Here is a 21542-nt window from a genome sequence, read left to right as displayed (position 1 = left end):
AATTTCCCAAATTAAAATTAGAAACTAACACTTGTCTGCAAACACAAGCAGGATTTTGCATCTTTAATTAACATCAACAGTAAGTGTGGAGGTGGTGAAAGGTGCTGGTCATACGAGGTGGCAGTTTCTCTCTGAAAGTCTCCACTCTAATTATAGAGGCGTTATAAAAATGTAAAAAAAGGGAAAAACTGATCAGATCATGTAAGCCCATAAATACATTTCACAGTGTGTGGCCCCAATAAAGACACCATACTGGCATATGGCGCCATGTCACAAAGCAGAGCAACAAGTCTTTGATTTGAATAAATTAGGATAATAGTTGCACAATGAAATAATTTATTTGATTGGGATGATGGGGGTAGAAATAATAAACTTGGCGATGGCAGAGCATCTGTTGCCCCTTGGTGTTTTGGACAGTCTACAAAGAGGCTTTCAAGTTTTGTACTCTGGGAGATGTACGTCCTAATGTTACAGCTAAGCTAATACATTGCTCTTTATCTTACTTTTATCTGATTACAGTAATGACATGTGATGATTAGAGAGACAACCAACTGTCAGAAGGCGTGACCCGTAGATACATCCACGTAATGATAGTCATTTAGTGATGCACAACCTTAATTTAGTTACCATAGCCAAATTGGATCTCAAAAGTTATTGCAAAGAAATACACCCACGAGTCAGTGTGGCATTGTTGGCCCTGCCTTTATTCTCTGTGTATGCACAATTCACACTGACAATGCAAATTGGCACATTTAGCATTCATATGGCTTCCTGATTGCGCTTTTATAAAATGTTCTCATTTCTTGAATTAGATATTGAGAATCCAGTTGCTTTTGTGCTGCCCTCATTGAGCAGCATGCCATGATTTTTATCAGCAAGGCAAGCTATAAGCATAACAAAGTCATATATATGTGTATATGTATATATATATATATATATATATATATATAAGTTTGGACGTAAAATACTTATGTTTATTGAATATGTCTGATGGGGATTCTTGTGTTGTTTTTCATACTTATATTTTAGCCTGTTTTCATTCCAACATTTTATTTGCTTGCTTGAAATAAAGATCTAAACAAGATCATTAAGTTTAATTCAGAGGTTAAGACAATTTAAGCTGACTTTCCAAAAGGGACTGTGTAATTTACAACATTACAGACCACTATAACTGAACTGAGGGCAGAAATCAGTAAACAGAAGTTATTTATAAAAATAAATACAATTTTTTAAAAGGCTATAAATGTTATCAATTCGTTTATTTAAAAAAACCCAATTTATTTGTATTTATTTTATTCAGGAAAAAATGAAAGAATGAGCCTCTCCCTAGAATTATTATCGGCTTTTGGTTAATCATTAGTTGCACCAGTATTTACTTCCGGTAGGTTCGCGCAGGGTCCAAAGTTGAAAAGGTCACAGGAGCACGCAGGAGCAGGAGACCGCGGGTCGTTTCAACCAGGTAAACAACAGCCAAACGACAACTATTTGGGATGTCAGTTTAACTTTCTAACGGCTAATATAGTTTCTAGTGTTTAACTATTCATTTATGTGCTCGAAATATACGTTTTTATAAGTAAAATACACCTTTGTAGCTGCCGCGAGTCCCCATGTGGAGCCTTACAGTAACGTCATGTCACTATTTTACACCTGCAAGCGGTTTTATGCACTTTCAGAGAGCTTTTCCAACATTTGAAGACACAAATAATGGAAGACGAGGTTTTAAAGTATGAAGAGTATGACTTGAAGCTAGCGTCCTCAGAAGCCTGAGTAATAACGTTAAGTAGCAGTATTAGAAAATAACGTTAGCTTAACTAGCTGTTCAAAGTTAGGCGCATACATGCAGACCGTTCATGTTTAGCACTGAATCAGCTGTAAAAGTGCATATTATTATGCATATTAGTAAACATTTCTGTGGCCTTTTTTCACAGCAGATATTTTGACTTGTGATGGCAGGAAGAGCACAGGTGAGATTAGTAACATTAATGATGGCTCAGTTCCATTACGTTTCCTAGTAAGCTAGTCCAGTAGGCCAGAATGCACAATACCAGGACCTCCACTAAGTGGAATACAGCCACTACTAGCGTTATTAATTTTTTTTTCAGACAAGATAGTATGTTATTTATCCCGAAGGAAACTGCTGTGCAGCCGTTGCAGTACAGAGGAGATGAGGTAGAGGAGTGCAGATACAAAGCATGCAATAAACAAAAGTAAAACAGCAAAGTAGAAAAATAATGTAGCCTTTAGCAACTGTAAGACACAGTATGCAGCAAGCTAGATAACAGTAAGGTGCAAAATATAAGAACTAGCTCACAGTAAGGTTAAAAATATAAAATCGGCCCATAGAAATTAGCCATTAAGATAGAAAATATAAAATTAGACAGTGAGGTGCAAAATAGGTGCAACCAAAATATATATGTAACCTACAATACATACAATGAAATGTTGTGTATGAATATGTTTGTACAGTGTCAGATCTAAAGTAGTTGGTGTAAGAGTGCTAGATTGCATGGTTGATGCAGAGTGTTCGATTGTGATTATGTCCATGATATTTCCTTGGACACAATATCAGGGACATTTCCCGCAATGACCTGTCAAAATGTCTGCCCTGAATAAGTCTATTGTGCATGTTCTTATACAGTTAATTATCTAAGTAGAGTTTACTTGTCCTGTATCATTTTTTGTGTCTGAACAAGAATTAAAAAATGAATGTGATCATCATAATCACTGCAAACTTGCGATAATATTCATATCCACATATAGCCTACATCATATAGCCATAGTAAATATTAGCAAGCTAACTAACATTATAAATGTTGGGACTGTGTAGATCCAATACTCAAAGATGACGTTTTAAATCTGTCACGTTCACCAGCTTGCATATATACCCTCTTTTCAACACTGAGGTGATACCTGTAGCTCTCAATAAGAAATTGGACCAACTCAGCATTTATGCTTTGTCTGGACAGGTACACATGTTGTTATAGTTAATCAACATATAATTAATTAGCAAGACTAAACACATGTCACAGCTACTATCATAGCAAAGGCCAGATAAAAATGTATTAATTTCTATGCAAAAGGCTGAAATCCCTGTACTACCTTATTGTTATGGAGATAAAGCATCATGTTTGCTTTAAAGCCAGCATTGAACATAACAGACACACCAATCAAGTTTGTATACCATGTAAAGTGATGTTTTTTTACCTGGGAGCTGGAAATACATTTGGATGGATTTCTCTTTGGTCTGCCTGGATGAGTCTCTAAGCCTTGATGTTGTGCTGGAAAACAAAGCTCATTTTGAACAAATTAATGTTACAAAGAGATCCTTCATTCTATTAGCTAATTTGCTATCCTGTTTCATTTGAATAAGTACGGCTATCTAGCATTTGTTAAAGAGACAGCTGTTTCGGGAGTAAATCCCCTAATTTGATCAGCTTAATTGCAATAGATTTCGTAAACATCAAGATTGAATGCAGCAACTTTGTCAGTTAGTACAAGAATGCTTTAAACCTAATCTAATAAAATTGCGTAAGGGAACAATTGCAAAGCCACTTACCCTGTAAAAGGCTTGCATACCCATTAGGGAAAAATTCCCTTGGACAGAAATAGATAGCAATTGATTGGGACTTCCTTGAAAATATGTGATCACCCCCCCCTAATTTGTGATTTGGTGAAGTCATTGGGTGGTCTCCAAATGCTGTTTTTGTCGTTGGTCTCACTTGTCATTTGATCCTGGATTAGAGGACCCCTTTTTCTTCTGGATCCTAATAAGCCTCATCAAGAAGTCAATAATGTGGTCATTTTAGCCAAGAAAAACCTTGTCCAGTCTCCATTTAATGACTCTGAAGGGTGAAATCCTAATTCTGTGTCCCTATCTGCATTTTGTTTGTTTATTCAGAGTTTTTACATGAAGAATACTGTTTTTTCTTTTAAACTAGACTATATATAGCAAAATACAGTTGTTTTTTTTTTTTGTTTGTTTTACTTAATAGGGATGCACATTCACTTTTAAATGAAATATCGGCCAACATGCTGATTTCTCCTGATATGACAAAACTTTTTTTTTTTAATTGACAAATTGAATGTGTACAAAACATCAACCCTGTTATTTATTGTTGTTGTTATTTATCGGCATATTGGATACTGGTATAAAATCCAGTATTGGGCATCCCTATTTTTTAACCCAACTTCTTTCAATTTTTATTTGCACTGAATTACACAATGTCTCTAAAGTTAATTTTGAGGAGGAAAAAAATAGGGATTGTTGGAGTGTGTTTATTCCGGTGAAATGCCAAAAGTAAGATGACTTTTTTGTTTGTTTTTCTAACGGCAGCTTTGACATGTCTGAAGCAAACAACCAGCTGCCCACAGACCCCATCTCTGCAGTTGGAGTAATCACTTCACTCAGCAAGGCCCCCGATGGCTATTATGTTGTGAGTATTCATATTGAATCATATAGCTTGATTTAAAAATCTTGGATTTAACCTGAAAAGGTTTCTTGTATCTCCTTAACTTTAAAAACCTTAAGTGAAATTAAAAACTAGGAGAAATATTTACTATATAAATTCTAAATACTTTGCCAGAATTATTAGGAGGCCGTTGCCTTTGATTTAAAACTCTAACCCCAAATCTAATCCTTTTATTTTGAAGTTTTCTGTTTTGCTCTCTGCCTGTAATTGCTGATTGTATAGCATAACTTACAGCCAGGATGTTGGCAGCTTTCCAAGGTGTTTTTTTTTTTTTTTTTTGTTTGAGCTGTTCGATGACTTATTCATAAAGTTTACTTTGATGATTAGGAAGATTCCCTTCCTGACATTGTTGCTGGTTGCCACCAGCATTACAGACACACCAGAGGCAAAGATTTAATGATGTTTGCTTGATGCCCACCAGAGTCATTTAAGTTGCTCCCATGTTTCCCTGATATCCAAATACCAAAACAACAGGAACAGGAGTGTGTCAGGGAGCGGCACAGGCATCGACTGCTTTATGTGAACCTTTCTTGGTTGTGAATGAGTCGGAGAGGGTTAAAACAGAGAAGAGTTTGTGAGTTAAACTAATCAAAAAACAAGCTCAAGGGCAGATCTCTCTTCCTCTCTCTCGCTTCCTATTCAGACTTCTTCTTGCTCTCACCCTGTGCCCCCAAACCCTCCCTCTTCCCCCAGTTTTTATCTCTTCCTGCTCCACCCTACACACCAAGCTTGTTCTAATCTCTGGCAGACGATGGTGGGTTGGCATCAGAACGGAGCCACTGGCAGGGAAACTGCGCGCACACCACACGGTAGTGACAAACATAGAGAAACCCCATCAGACTTCCTCCTCCGCTGCTCCAGTGCACCAGTACTTTTCAGCTGATGTGCAAATGCTGTGCGTGTTCTGTAGGGCTGAAAGCAAGTCACTGACTATTAATGACACCGGTTTATCTCCGCTATAGATGCTCAGTAAATTAAAAAAAAAAAAACAAAAGTGTGCACCCCCCAGGCAGTACACCAGTGGTTTGAAATTTGGAAATAGTTTGTACTTGAGATAATGAATTGTAGGCATATTGATGAACATAAATACAAAGACTGACACGTCTTCTTTGTGTGACCTTGTGTTGCTACGTGCCTCGGCATGGTGGTCTTGTGTCCTGACTAAAATGTATATATCTCAAAAAATGGATCCCCTGACTCCTCTAGTGCCAACGTGAGGTTTACATTTTGTTTTTATAGGTCAAGTAAAGTCCATTTTATTTATATGGCCCTCACAAATAAAAACCTTGCCACAATGTGTACAGATACCCGCTGCCCCCAGACCCCGATTTGGATAAGGAAAAACTGCACCACAAAAAAACATCTCAAAAAAATATTGGATGGTTTGCCATGAAATTTGGTACAAATATACACCGTGCTCAGAGGATGAATTCTTACAGATGAATAACTTCAAAATTGATTGATTCACATTGCCATCAACCTGGTCCGTACCTTGTGTTATTGTAGCAAATGCTAGCATGGTTACGCTGTGAAACTACGTAATGAGCATAGTGAAAATCATACTAGCTCAACAACAAAAATTTAACATCGCCATTGTGAACATGTTTGCATGGCTACATTAGCATTAAGTTAAAGGTACACCACACAGATTCATTAGCAAAGCCGGAAGTGGTTCTTGTATGATGTGAATGTGACTTTGCTTCCTGTTTGTGTTAAAAACAAAACAAACAAAAAAAAAACAGGTTAAAGCCTGTATTTGATACTTTCAGGTTTAGTGATATTTCAGTCTGTGTCAGTATTCCTTAATAAAATCAAATCAAAAAACATATCTTTCAAGGTTATAAAATATCCAAATCACATCTATGAATAAAAAGTCAAGTACAAGTTAGCCTCCGAGATAAAAGTCCAAGGCCTCAGCACTCTGAAGCACCATTTCAGATGCGTTTGTCCCATCTTCAAGAACATCTTTTGAACATCACTATGTGGTCTTTCATCTGAGGACTTGAAATACAAACAAACATATCAACACTCGGCATCAGTGTGCTAATGCAGCGCTGAGAAGGCTCTCAGGATATTACGCCGTATTGATTTTTTTTTTTCTTCCCTCCTTTCATACTAGACTTCTTGTAGAAATCCTCCTTACTGCTTACCATACTTACCATACTTTTTATACAGCAGATCAAAGGGCTGATTAACTCTTTTGCTCTCTGATACGAGGCGCTCACATCTCTGAACTTGAGCAGGTTGTTCCAACACAAGAGAGCACAGGCCCAGATCAAACACTGTTCCACTGGGATCAGGAGCTTTGCTGAAGCACCAGCAGCCACCCAACATCAAACGCCGCGAGTAGACTCACGCACACTCGCGCTCTGTGCAAGAGTTGCAGAGGGGATGTGTGTGCATTTCAGATTCACCTGAGCATTTGACATGTTCCACTCATAAACTCATTACTGAAATGTAACTTTATTTGGAGCCTGTTACTGGGTTATGATTATTTAACATGCCCAGGTGTACAATCCACTAGCAGCTTTTTCGTTTTTAGATGCGCTTTTGTACTTTAAAGGTATCGTTTGACTTTTTAAACTTATTGCTGTGTTGCCAGGCGTTAGAAGAGCAGATGGATACCACTCTCATGCCTGTGCGCTAAGTTTGGGCGCTTAGCTTAGCATGAAGAGTGGAAGCATTGGGAAACAGGTAGCCTAGCTCTTTTTTAAACTCAAAAATAATCCTACTAGCATCTTTAAAACTCATTAACTAACATGCTTTTTGATCAGTTTGTACGCAAATGAAATTTAAAAAAGACATTGCTGCTACCATGTGTTTGCCAGACAATCTGCAGAGACACTGCACAGAAGTGCTGGACAAACAGTTTATCACCAAGAAACAGTAATTGTGCGCGAGTCCCTCTAAAACCACAAATTATTGCTTTTACATTTCCTTTTTTGTGGGGATTAAACTAGGGATTCACCAATTGGGAAAATCAAAGCCAATATCAATGTGAAAAAGTCTGTTTACTATATATAATATGTAAAAAATCCCTCTCTAATATCTATTTGATATTGCTGTGAAAACATCACAATTTCTCCTTCAGACAACTTTATTAATTCACGTTTCTCGCCAAAAACTACATTTTACAAGATTACATTTGAACATTATAACATTTGAATGTTATAATTTACCATCGCTGAAAATAAATTTTTCCTGCATAGAGATTGAATGCATCATACTGTAACTCAGTGCACCCTTATATACTATATAAAAAGATAAGTACAGAAAACAATATACTGTTACATACTCTTATGTACTATAAAAAAAACTAATGATAAAAAGTACAAAAAACAATATTTACAAATGTTTTAATTATATATTTAAAATTATGTTACAGAAAAAACAACAAAGAATATATATGTAGCATGCTCTTGTTTTTTGTTTTTTTTTACTTTTTCTTTTTTTTAACATCTCGCTATTTTTTGGTCATTTGTTAACTTGCTCATTGCTTTGAGTTGGCACAGGTTTCAGGAGGTTTAACTAACTAGAACAATGTGAATAAGTGAGCTTTAGAGAGAGACATTTCCCTTGCTTCCAGTCTTTAGCTAAGCTTAGCATTCATTGGCTCTAATGTTAGCCCCATATTTAGTCTGTCTCAGACCTAAGAGTTAAGTCAGTCTTACCATGTAAATCTCACAAAGTAAGCCAATAAGCACATTTCAAAAAAATGTCAAACTATTACTGAAAGTCAAATAACTTTTTCAGAGTAACTGCTGCTTTTATTTTTTAATAATAATAATATATATATATATATATATATATTGTCAGCAGTCAGCTTATCCATCTTCTGTTGAGAAAAAGGATCCAAAACATTTTCTCTCTTCAGTGCTTCTGTTCTTCTTTGAAGGGACTGGCTTGTTTCGCTGTACCTCTCTTATATCTTCTGCACCTGATTTCACTCCCCTGAGGTTTTTGATTGAATGCCTTTATATCTTTTTATTCACAGCTGTGCCTCTCAGTGCTTCATAGAAACTTGCTGGTGGTGTCTGTCTCCAGAGATCCTTCATAGGAGCATCCAGCACCCCCTAAAGACTTGTTTCATTGGTGGGCTTTTAGATCACTGTAAGCTTTAGATTTTAGGAAGTGGCAGTCGAATCTGTCATTGCATTTTAAATCAAATGTTACAACCACATTTCAATATCAAGAGGCATGACGTTTCTTATCAGACATGTGGCATTCTTCTCATTGAAGTCTGCGTACTGATGGAGCCATGCAGTGCCTGACTTGAAAGTATTAGTGAGGAGCCATCGCAACTTTACACATGCCTGTTCTTGCCGTGGCTCAGCAGTTGGCGTTTCACATTCAAGCTGCGTCGCATCCTTGCTGCCGGCGGCTGTGGCAGGATGATGCCTGAGGTGCCTCCTAGGAGGACCGTGCCCTCGTTACTCCTCAACTTGACTTTGGGTTTCACAAAGCGAGCCCTTTGTTTACGCTGACAGGATGCGCTGGCTACTGACCTGGAAAAAGTGGCCAAGACGGGTTGTCTTGTAAGGGAAGAGGGGAGGCTGGTGATGTATAGGCTCCTTCTGGGACCTTTCATGGAACTGCTGTTGGAGACGCCCCGCAATCCCTCTCTCCGCTCATCTCCCGTTCTTTCTCTCTCTCTCATCCCGCTATCTATCTCTGTTCCCCCACTCTAGTCTCCGCTCTCATCCTAGCTAGTCACTGGTGGTTTTTCATGAATCTCCCCATGCCATGTTTCCCCCCACCCAGTCACCGAGGTCATTCATCATTATTGTCAAGGGGGTAATGTGTGTGGGTGGGTGCAGAGATCTATGACTTCTTCATTTGAATGAACCTCATTAGATTGACTCTTCTTTGTAAAGGATCCCTTTAGAAAATAACTCTGGCAGTTATTTAGGTGATTCTCACACGATAGCCAATGGAACATGACGCTTCAGCCGAGCATATTTGCTGGAACGATGGAGGAGTCTCTGTGATGCGGTCTGCAGGTTATGTTTTGCTTTATCATTCTGCCCTGCATACCTACATTTACATAGCAATGTGCTGTTGGACCTTGAGCTTGACTTGTGGTGCCTACACGCTGTCAATATGATGCAATCCATTTTTTTTTACTGACTCCCCTGATCATTTACAGATATGAATGAGCCTATTGTGCAAGGACGCGCTGCTTAGCTGTGTGGATTTTGACTTATTTAGGCACACGCGTGAAATTGCTTTAAATCATCAGTAATTTATTCTTGGAAGAATTGTCTCATTAAATCATAGAATAAATCCACACAGGGAGGAGAGCAGTACAACTATTTAAGGTGTTCTCAGTTTACCTGTGTCTTGCTAAAAGGGTACTACAGTGGGTTTTAAAAAAATCTTTCCACATTTACCGCAAATATAATCCCTGCTTTCCCACAGAAGCACATTCAAGTTTGGTTTCCTTATTAGAGCAGATCCTTGTCAGGGCATCTTTAATCAGCCTGTTCCCGAGGGATGGTATTTTTAGCCACCTTTTTGGAGGCTAAGACTCCTTTACCCACGCAGAGCACTAATGAGATGGAGCGCTAGTGTAGGCAAGCGTTAATTAAGGCTAGTATGCAAGGGAAGAGGCAAAAGCAACACGCTCATGGCATACATACATTAACTTTATCCCACCTCCTGCATGTTTTTTTTCCCTCCTTGTGTTTTTTTCTCCCTCTTTTTTTCACGTAGGTTGCACAAACAACAGATGGCTCTGACGCCGACCTGTGGAAGGACGGCTTATTCAAATCCAAGGTCACTCGCTACCTCTGTTTCAGCAGAGAAACTGTAAGTGTGAATGTAAACTTCTCCCTTTCCCTATATGCATTTTAACACTAAAACCTCATCTGTAGCACCTTTTTTTTGTTTGCCAGCAATTATTAGCTCTGTTTTTCAGCCGACAGAATATCTTAATGCACTTTGCACTTTGATCAGTGAAAGCCCCATTTAAAAAGGCCAGCGTTGGCAGTGCAGTTTTGAACTTTTTACATATAATGGATTTGCATGCATATTCCAGATGAATAATACCTCGCTGAGATATTTTTCCTGTTGTACATCCTCCAGAGGATATTATTTATGTTTATTCATGACAGAACAATGAGCTGTATTTTAACTATTCCAATTTATTCAATCAACAGTGTCCCTGTAGAGAAAATGGTTACCAACCAGTGATTCTTGAGAGCTGATGCACATGTAATTGTGAATATAAAAATACTCCCTTTTTTATGTGAGAAATTACTCCACAAAAAGCACTTTCAGTATGCTTGTGCTATATATAGGCTTTATATAGAGCTCCCTAATTGAGCAGCACTGACTCTTCTGTGGCTGAAATGATATCTGAATGTTTGTCATAAAGCTGTTGGGTCATTTTTGGACTCATCTCCTGCCTGCACCCTACAGCTGATGTGTTGTTGCATGGCTGTCAGCTGCTCCGTGGCCATAAATACACCTACCTGTCCAACCTCAGCTCACACAGCTTACTATTGGCTGTCTATTAATTTGTTTCCATGGCTCTGCTGGTGCATTATGTAGACAGTGTAAACAAAACCTGCATTTTTTGTCATCATTTTGCATCAGCTCAATTTTATGACTTAATCAAGGCCTTCATTTTCTTCTTCTTCTTCTTCATTTTTTAACAGTATGTCTTCTAAAAGCCAGGCAAACTTGGCAGCGGCTGCCTCGTGCATGAGCTCAATCTGGTCCGCAGCTTAGTATATAACATACAAATAGCCTTCCTCTAGTTCCTGTATATTATCTTAAAATGTGTGTCCACTTTGTTTTAAAGACTTTGACACAAATAAAACATGACAGAGCCATCAACAAAGGCTATTTTGTCTGCCACTCAATGGAGCTCCCACTGTAATTGTCTATGACAAAAACAGATTCTGCAAAATTAGCCCCTGAATTATGTGGGGGGAAGTAAATAGTTTGTGATTTATCATACTCTAGGTTGGAGGTAGAAAGCCCTTTTTGTCAGGCCCTGATGGAAGAAATCTCTCCAGCAAAAGGGGAGAAAATGCTAAAAAAAGGTTCCATGCATAGTAATAACATTCATCCATATTCCTCCTTAAGTCAGTATAAAAACTATGAATAAAAAATGTCTCTAATGGTAATGACTGTCGGGCAACAGTAGCAGTGAGATCCAGCCTTTTCGGACGCATCAAGTCACGCCTGGCTCGCCCCACTCTCTACTGCCGCTGTGTATTATTGCAATTTATTAAGGCAAAAAATGAAAATGTAATGGGAGGCAGGGAAGAGTCATGCTTGAAAATGTCAACTACACAGTCCCTGATTGTTTTTAACCAGTCCCATTCTGTTGATTAGACTGCCTGCTCTGTCTCCCATCATCCCACAGCTTCTCGCCAAAAGGTTGAGAATGATTACAAGTTCACAGATGCATTCTCTCATTGCAAAAAAAAAGCTATTAGAGAGTAATTACTTCAGCTATTTTGTCAACCCTTCTCTTTAGAGACTTCCCGAGCTTTTAGTAAATCATTGAGTCTATTATCTCTACTTTTTTTTCCCCCCCGAGCCCTCCAAAAAGTGACTAACCTTTTCTTTTTCTTGCTCTCTGTCCTTTTTAAAAGTTGAATTTGAATACAGGAGTTTAAATTTCCTGCCTTGTGCTCTATTTTTCAGGGGCCTGACGTTGTTGCGGACATGAAGCTGATTGACATTAAGGACACATTGCCAGAGGGCTTCACACCTGTGGAAGAAACATTGGACACAAGTAAGTAAACACTCAATACCGACCGCAGGCTCACTCCCCTCCTCTTCTTGTTTTTTTCACTCTCCGACCAGCTTATGCGGAGGTCCTCGGGGGCAGCTTTGCTTGAGATAGTGAATGTTTTATGGGTGCAGGTTAGCTTAATTTATGGCAGACTGTGGGAATAAAATAAACATTTTGCCCTGGAGGTACAAGAGAAAAGAATCATGAGTCATTGTTTATCTCAGCTGGAGCTGTGCTTTACTTTATGAGGGGCTTATTTATTTATGTATTTATTTGGGGAGAGGATGAGTGGATGGGGGTTATCTAATATTAATGAAATGCATTCCCCAATGCTTTAGTGCTTTTTGAGTGCTATGTATTTCCCCCTCACTATCCATGCCTTGGAAATGTAATAATATTTTGGTGTGGGGAGTGAGGACAGCTTGTTTATTATTTTTATTATCATTGCATTTACACTGCACTTTCTAGTGTTGCAGGGGAAATAAATGAGCAAGGCACAGATGCAATATAGGAAAGCATGGCAATGTTTTTTTGTCGTTTTTTTTTTTTTTTTGCCAGAATGAAGAAAAGAGATTATGTTTTGTTTGGCTACGGTGTAATTTAATATTTTATTACTTTGTGTGAATCCATGTTTAATGTATACATGTGACATTATATATGAGTTTCTATCTAGAATATCCAGTTTAAATCCCTGTTGTGCACTAAAGCTGATGGAGGATTCACTTGCTTCTGTCATTTCACCTACTAAAATGATAAAAATTATAATAACGCATGTGGATATTGTGGCTTTCCGCTGTCCAGTTATTTCCCTTTGAGCACAGCAAGTCACCCGGCAGCTGATATTAGCTCATCTCTTATTCTAGGACTGGGAATGACTAAATAGCAAAACTCAAGTGGGATTTGTGAATACATATATTTCTCCTAGAGGCTGATTTATTTTTTTAGCTTGAAACTCAAAGTATGGATATGCAACCACCAATGTCTTGTCTGACACTGTCATGTTTACCCGACTCATCAGGGGAAACTGCCATGAGGAAGAGGAGGCTTTGCGTGAAAATCAGCCCTCGTGCGGCTGCCTTGACGGCTGTGTATGACATCCAGGTTGTTTCAAAGTCCAAGTACCATCTTGTTAACTACACCTGTATGGGGTGAGCTGTTTGGCACTGATGAATCCACGATGTTTTGTGTTTTCTACCAGTCATGGTGATGCATTTTATAATTTGCATGAAGGATCACTAACTGTTTAAAACTGAGTGAAACACTCCATGTATGTTTCTTCTTCATCTTTACACAGTGAGATGAACAGTATGGGGATATGGTACAGAATGGGAGAGGTTTCACAGTGTCAGTCGTCCCAGGAAACATCTGGTACCGCTAACGGTGACGCTCCACCCAGCACAGCAAGGTAACGTCATGCCACGTTATTCAGCAGTACCTCTTGAAGTTTAACTCTCCTCCTTGCTCTCTTTTTTTATTTCACGCCCAGCGTGCTCTTTGTTACGCTTCTGTACCACATGTACGACAATGAGGACACAAGCAATTGATCACTCCCGGGCAATCTGCCGTAAAGGTTGTGGCCGGACAACGAGGTAGCGAGGGCGAACTGGAGAGACAGGCTAACTAGACAGGATCCCCTGAACAAGAACATGAGTTCAATGAGGGCTAAACTCCTGCTATTTGCGGGTTGTCCCAGGAGGCAGAGGCAGGTCGCTCCTCTGACTGCGGTGACAGGAGTGTTGTACTGTGCAGACAAAGAGGAGGAGATGTAGCCCGGAGAGCGAGCGACAGCTGCAGAGGAAGGGAGGAGAGCTCCAAGATCTGCGCCACGCTGGAGCATGTGTGTGTTTGTGTGCGTCCCCTCCTCTGCTCATGCTGCTCAGGCTTCCTCCGCCTCAGGCCTCAGAGTGAACGGAGCAACCCTTTGTACTGTGTCCAGATCAAACAGCTCAATTATTTATCGCGATGAAGATCTGGGGATTTCCACAGCAAATTGTAAATAAACAGTGGAGACTCCTTCGGTGTAGCGGCGCTGTGGAGAGGGAAGCTTGGCACGGGGCGCTGACGGGTTTGCCAGCTTGAAGTGCTCTGCTTTGCCATCCTGTGCTGGGCTGGGTAAAAAGCCACTTAAAAGCCGCAACAGGCCAGAGTGCTGGATGCCAGCAGGCGTATTCAAAACAGAGCTTCTGTTCACATGGCTGCTCAGTGGCATGAGAACAATAAAAACGGACTGCCGTGAATCCTAAACCCAAGTTCAAACTGGGTGGAGTTGTGTGAATTGTCCACATTTTGGAAATCGATGGTCAATAATCTTTGATGTGCTGAAGCAATGGTGAGCGCTCAGGCCCGTGTGCACGACTTAGCGACTCTTACCGGTAATCCTCCGCTCTTTTGAAGCTCACTTTCAAGTTGGTGAGGCTCAGAGGTTGGAATAAATTGCACCTCGAAGCGACTCACACCCCCTCCTGATGCCTGCTGAGATCACAGGCTGCTGTTTTTGTATTAACATTAAAATTCATTCCACAGTCAGAGAGTCTTCTTTTGAGAGTATTTCCATCCATAATGCACTGACACATAAGGACGGGACTGTGGGCAATTCTTGACTGTTTATCTGGCATCCTCCCTGTGTAGTTACATGCACTTTAGACAACCATACATACAGCTATAAATATTTCTGCAGTTTCTTTAAAGTCACAGATGAGATGGCTTGACACAGTGATTTACAAACAGCTCTTCAACACTTACTGATTGCTTAAGTAAGTACAGTACTACAGCATAACTGTCTGTGTAGTATCACCCCACTATACTTTATTCATATTCAGCAAGAGAAAATTCTCTCCTCCATGCCTCCTTCAGGCTATCTATAACAACTTTATGGCCTTTGGAGAATAGCACCTCTTAAATTTAAGTGCTCTTTACAGTCAGTGGAAAAGATGTTTTAAATACAGTCAATAATGTGTAAATTTTTAATGACCCTTATAATTTTGAAAGCTGCAGTGATCCCTCTCAAATGTTAAGTTGCCTCAGGCAGCGAGAGCTTGTTAGAGTTGTGTACAAACGCACACCGCAAATCTTTTTTTTTTCTTTTTTTTTCAGCAGCACAGAGCTGCAGAACACAGTAACTGCAGGGTGTTGCATCATTATGGGATGCACAGAGTTATTGCATCAAGGCTAAGGTGTTATATTTGAATTGCTCTTGGATGGTTTTGTCAGTTCAGAACAGGTTATCTGCAGCTCTTGAAAAGTTTAAGAATCTTTTCATTCTTTTCCTAATAATGCCCTTCGCCTCTTTCTCACTGGACAAAAAGCACTAAAATCCACTATTTCATAGGAAAGGTTACAATCAGCATCCATTCCCATGACAAATTACCTTGCAGTATTCACAGGTATAGGAAATAGGACACCTGTGTGGACGACCTAATTTTGGCCCCTTTTTTTGATAAAAATACTGTCTATGTCCCTCCATGCAGCACTCGCACACCGTTCAAAATTAGTCACTACCGAGTTTGAAAGAGAGACTGAATAAGTAACACATTAAAGAAAGTAGCAACCACCGTAACATTTTCACAGGCCTCCATGCTGCTTTCTCCTGTAAACTAACATTTTCCAGCATATTTGTGACGGGGACTGAGAGACACCAGATAAAAAGCAGAAAGGCAAGCTAATCTACTGGTCGACTGACAGTGAGAAAAGAGTCTGTTGCCTACTTTTTAGCAAGTTTTCTCACATAATCCTCCCATTGGAGGTTGTTGAGGACATTCTAAACAACTATAAACTAAAAGAAGGATTGTTGCAAAGCGATCTGTGCTCGTGGGAGGATGTTAACCCTTTTTTGTGAGCTAGAGTTTCAGTGAGCAGGTAATAAATATTTTCCTTGTTGATTAATCTATGATTAGTATATGAAATGTCAAAAAGTAGTGTAAAACACCCACGAAAACATCCCACAGCTCAGCGTGATGTCATCAACTTGCTTGTTGTGTCCATCCAGCTGTCCAGTCCAACTCAAAAGATATTTCATTTACTATCATATACGTCAAGGAAAGGCAGCAGATCCTTATGACTGAGAAGCTAAAAGCAGCAAATGTTGGTATTTTTGCTTTAAAAAGGACAAGTTGTTAATTCAGTATCAAAATTTACTGAATTTTCTTTCAGTCAACTAATTGAGTGGTTCTCAAACATTTTAAACGACGTACCACCTCAGAAAAAAAACAGGCTCTCCAGGTAACATCACCATGACTGACATTAAAATACAGTAATGCTGGCCTACCTTATTTAGCAACAAACAGTTCCCTCAGGGGTCAGGTTGATTCCTAAATCAGATGATTATTTACTGTTAATTGTTGCCTGCCACAGCCACAAGCCAAACCACAGGTGCTGAGAAGACTTGACTGATGCTGCTTAAGTAGCCACTAGCACTGTGCTTGGTTGATTTTTGTCCGCTTCACTTTAAGTGCTGCTCAAAATACCTTTCTCCTGATTTGCACTTCTCTTTCGGTTTGGTCCCGTTTGAAGCCAAGACTGCAAGTTTTTTTTTTTTGTTTTTTTTTTTACCTCTGCTTACTGTCTTGCCATCACAGATTAGCTTGAAACTAATCATGGAGTATGCACTCTCTATGTTCACCAACATGACGTATATTAACAGTGGATTTGGAAGCAAAAATATTACATATTTTATATTACACTTTAGGAAATCTCATAGTGTAAGTATTTCAATTTTGAGAAGCAAGAGGAAAATATAACAACAGCCCTCTGTTGTTATATTTTCTTCTACCTGATTATTGTTGCCAAAAGAGTTCATGATGACAGTATTGTTGCAGTATCTACAGAAAATCTGACAACAATAATATATGGGTAGAGTTGTAGAGAGCCTGTAAACACAATTGTATGAATTGTGTACACTTAATGGATACACAAAAGGCAACCAGCTGGTGTTTAGGAGGGAGACAAAGCAAGAACTGCAAAGAAGCAGAGGCACTGGATTATTTACTCAGGCTTATCATATGTCAGTTAATAACATGATATCAATAATTCCTTTTTAAATATCACTACCATAGTCACTACCGGTGTATCGCAACACCCCGAGTTGTCCTATTTTTGTAGCATTTTATATATATATCTAAAGTAATCATATATATATTTAAAGTATTTTTCTTTAAAAAAAAAGATTCCACCGCATACCACTAGAGGGCACTTGCATGCAATTAGTGGTATATGTACCGTAGTTTAAGAACAAGTGGACTAATTGAAAAGCAGCTCTAAACTAAGTGAATCATGCTCTATTTGCTGATTCATTTTAACCATTTTCTGCAATTTTTCCAGTTTGCATAAATTGAATTAATGATATCATGAAGAAATAGTAATTGTTATATACTGCTGGGTTAGTGCTGAATATAAATGTGATGTAATAATATGGAATTCTAGACTGTATCGTCTCCACTGGTTTTCCATCATACTTTTATGCTCTGGCCAGTATCATTGAGAAACAGGTATTAAACTGAATTCTATATGGTATTAAAAAAGTCTTAGAAAGTCTTAAATTTAACTTGGTGGACCCTGCAGAAACCCGGTAAAAAGGAATTAATATAGAAATGATTACTTCAACCAAGTTTTATCAGCTGAAGTAGGATCAGTGATAAACATTAATACTAAAATACTTACTTCTTATTGGCTCAGGCCGGAGTGCCATGTTGAGCCACTAAAGCTGTTGGGGTACAGGGCTGTTAAGAAGTCTGCCGTGCAAATGCATTTCAACATAGTGTGATTAACGTCTCTTTATCAAGTTTGTCTAAAGCGTTTCAACCAGCGACCGTGTTCTGTTTTGATTCATAGCTGCAGCTTGATGTCAACCACTTTGGCTTGTTCTCTGTCAAGACCGACCGTATCAGCCGCTCCCTGACTTTATAATGTGAAAAACCTGCACCATCCGGTCAGCCTTTTAATGTGTCCAGTAAAGTATCCCTCCTCCTTCCTTCTCCTGGCCAACGCTGCCATTTGTTCTCCTGATAAAACTGTCATTGCTGAGGCTGATATCTGACCTCTACAGTGACTGCTAGCATAAATTAGCCTTGTCCTAATATTGCAATTTCTTTCGCTTCACTCAGAATCAAGGTTTTTGACATTTCTCTTAGAATAATAGGCTATTGTACACACAGACACTTTTTAAATCAAACTGTACAGCGATAAAAATGTCAAGGCCAAGTGTCTTTTTTTTCCCTCATTGCATACTGTAGTTGGCTTTTTTTTTTTAACACGTGAAGCCTAGAGAGTCATCAGTGTCAGAATTGGCATGCATATCAATACGTTTAGGATGGCACTGTCTTCTACCTGTGACACTTCACGCGTCGCTGCAGCTCTGCAGGAGTATTGTATCGGCTTTCATTGCTCGCTGGTTAACCAAGACTTCCCACTGCACACGACTCTTGAGGAGAAAGAGACACGGTGACTGTCAGCGTGTCGCCTGACAGATCTCCCATCTGAAAGTGCTGAAGAACAATCACTCCAAGCTCAATCTCACTCATTACTTTCTTGTGTTCAGAAAAGTTACAAAAAGTAGACGAGATCAAGCGAAGGGATGCCGAGCGGTGCCAGGAATGATCGAATGATCAGCCGAGATCTGATGGGCTCAGACTGTTCGCTGATTTGCCACCAAATTCAGAGAGATCCTCTTTTCAACACCTGACACCGAGCTTAAAGGAGGATAATGATGGGTGAGAAAGCAGCTCCCACAAAGCAGCACTGTCGGCACATAGAGGAAGGTGTGGAGATGTTGTCACGGGAAAGGCTGGATGTGTGTCAAAACAAGAGCTTCCAGCTCTCTGTATCGCAGCTCTGGCTCTTCAGCGATATTACTCTCATCCTCATCTTACCTCTCTGCTGACTTCCGCTTGTCTGTCCCCACTGTCTCTCCCACTTTCTCTCCTCCTCCTCTTTTTTTTTTAACACAGACAACTCTTTTCCTTATTCCGCGTAGAGCAACTTAAAGAACACCACACAAAAAAAAAAATCTGTTGAACTGTAATTCATGTTGTCAAGTAATCCTCGGTGTCGTGGTTCGCTTTTGCCGCACTAATATGATTTTAACTCCGGCAGATTTCACGGGAACATAAGACTCTTGATCTGCGTTGTAATTGCGTAAATCTTTCAGGCCGTGTTCCCAGTTTTACCATAATTTGATGAGGAACAACGCTGTAATTGAATATTCAAATTAGGAATATGTGTCAATATGGCTCTCCTTGCCTGAAATGAGGATTAATTGTTGTCAAAACTCCAGTGGCCGACATAATACGAGCCCCAACACTGCTGTTGATTAGCAAATGCACTTGCCATGTTTTTGTTTTAAGAATTAGTTGTCTAATTGATTTGCCATATGTTACCCTCTCCAATGCACCTAAAATTGTATTTAGAAATCACCAATTTGGATTGAGACAGTTTTTTGTTTCAAACAGATGGGAAAAGCAACCCGGGAGGTTGCCTGTAGAAAAGCATTTCATGAGCCACATTTCCCCGCTTTCACGCTGAGTCTTTGGGGCTTTTAGTACCACTTTCACTTCTTCAGATACACAGATAAATAGCCAGATTTTCCCTGTTGTCTTATTTTCAGTATTAATTTAACAACACAAACACAGATGCCCTAAAAGGACATTTAAAGCATTTCACCCCCCCCCCCTATCAGTTCTTGGGATGTCTCTGTGCTTTGAAAGATGTGTACCTTTCTTCCTCAGCAGTGGAATCAACCTTTTGAAAGGTAAAAGAAGTCTGCGTTGAATATGGCAATCGTTCCCGCAAGATTGATGCCAACCTTTTAAAAATTCACCATTGGCCTGGATTTAACATGGCCAAATGCGGATGTAAATGAGGAGGAGAAAAGTCGACCCTTTCATTGCAAATAAATCTGAGTTGCAGGCTTCAGCTCATAAATACCACAGCCTGTCAGAAGTCTTGTTTTATTGCTCTTGATGGAAATTATTGCATTTATTTATCTCATCCAAAGAGATAAGGCTTTGGAAGCCACAACTCACACGTGGCTCTCGTGGAATATGCAGATCTGCCTTTAGTCTTAAATTTCAAGAATTTTTGATTTTACACCCCGCTTGTAAGAATTATTATGTTTTCCATAAACTGAGCAAATACAGAACATGATACACACTTCATTATTTGCAACTTCGCACCTGCTCGCTCCCCAAAATCTGTTGTGTCTTTTCATAATTCAGCGCTGTCTTCTTATTCTTTGTCATTAACAGCAAACTCTTTGTTGTCTTCTAATCAAACACACTTTTTTTAATAATGTGGCCGACCACTTTGCATTATCATTATAAGATCATTTGTTTTATAATGCCATCCCAGAGCTCATTTTACCTTCAGAGCATGTCATGTTATGCAGCTCTCTCTCGAAGCTGTGAATTTTTTATTTTTTTTCCCCCCTGCTTGCTGTGGATTTATCGATCCGTAGGGGTGAGTCACAGGGTGTAATTCATGATAGCTTGATTGATGAGGATTTCAATCTTATATGGTTTGTTAACTTCAACTGCCCACAAAGTGCATTCTGTGCTGTTTTCTGTAATACAAGGCCATGAAACGGTGAAAAAAAACAGACTTCCCTTGAATAATGGAATCTCTCAGTTCCTCCAGAATTTACAAGATCCTGCTCCAATCCCTCCGTTAAAGGTCTGTTCAAGCCCCTGGGCAGCTGAGGCACGCTTTAACTTTTACCATATTTCTGCTCTTTAGATTCATCCTGTTATTTCAGTGCTCTGTTTTGCTTTGAGATAAAAAAAAAAAAAACTCTTTGTGTAAGGGTTTTTTATGTTAAATTATTTTTTTGCATCACAACATGTCTCGAAACATCATTGTCTATTTGACAAAGTTAACATGCATTTTTGTATATTTTTAACATAATGGTCATTAAATTGGTCAGTTGATAGAACAATTTTGCTTTCTTTCTGCAGGTTGAGGACCATGAGCAGGCCAGACTATGAGCACCAGAGCAGTGGGAACTACACCATGACAGGTAAGGTAAACGGTTTCTCACTTAAAAAGTATGCAAGTCAGCACCGTTTATAACAGTCATTTCAGACAAATGGAAGGGTCTAAGTTGCTTATTTAAAGAAAAATCTTTGTTTTTTTAGAAAATGTTGGCACTTATGCTTTCTTATGTACGCCGAACATCGTCTCCATGTGTACATAAAGGCGGCTTTTCTGGTCCTTGATCTATAAAACGCTCTACGTCTAGATCTCAGTGATGGATACTGTACAGAGCTTTGCTTATCTGAGCGAACGTGACTTCCCAGAGGAGCTCGGCATTACACTCAAGAGAACATTTAACAGCT

The 21542-nt window shown here is 39.3% G+C and overlaps 1 protein-coding gene across 4 annotated transcripts in view; it reads left to right on the top strand.

Annotated features, from left to right (window-relative positions):
* The first annotated feature begins 1418 nt into the window (after positions 1-1418).
* The window catches only part of mvb12bb (multivesicular body subunit 12Bb), a 37976-nt gene continuing 17852 nt past the window's right edge, over positions 1419-21542 (top strand). For all 4 annotated transcript variants that reach the window (XR_006105928.1, XR_006105929.1, XR_006105927.1 and 1 more), the window contains exons 1-7: positions 1419-1459; positions 4334-4433; positions 10182-10277; positions 12129-12219; positions 13238-13367; positions 13514-13624; positions 21162-21223. Coding sequence is in view for 1 of the 4 variants with exons in the window: in XM_042488737.1 (XP_042344671.1) it covers positions 4341-4433; positions 10182-10277; positions 12129-12219; positions 13238-13367; positions 13514-13624; positions 21162-21223 (583 nt within the window). In the remaining 3 variants the exon portion in view is untranslated. The remainder of the gene's footprint in view (positions 1460-4333; positions 4434-10181; positions 10278-12128; positions 12220-13237; positions 13368-13513; positions 13625-21161; positions 21224-21542) is intronic.

This window comes from Plectropomus leopardus, chromosome 6 (genome assembly GCF_008729295.1).
Source record: "Plectropomus leopardus isolate mb chromosome 6, YSFRI_Pleo_2.0, whole genome shotgun sequence".
NCBI classification, from domain to species: domain Eukaryota; kingdom Metazoa; phylum Chordata; class Actinopteri; order Perciformes; family Serranidae; genus Plectropomus; species Plectropomus leopardus.
Note: the sequence above shows the minus strand (reverse complement) of the source record. Positions and strands in the feature narration are given on the sequence as shown.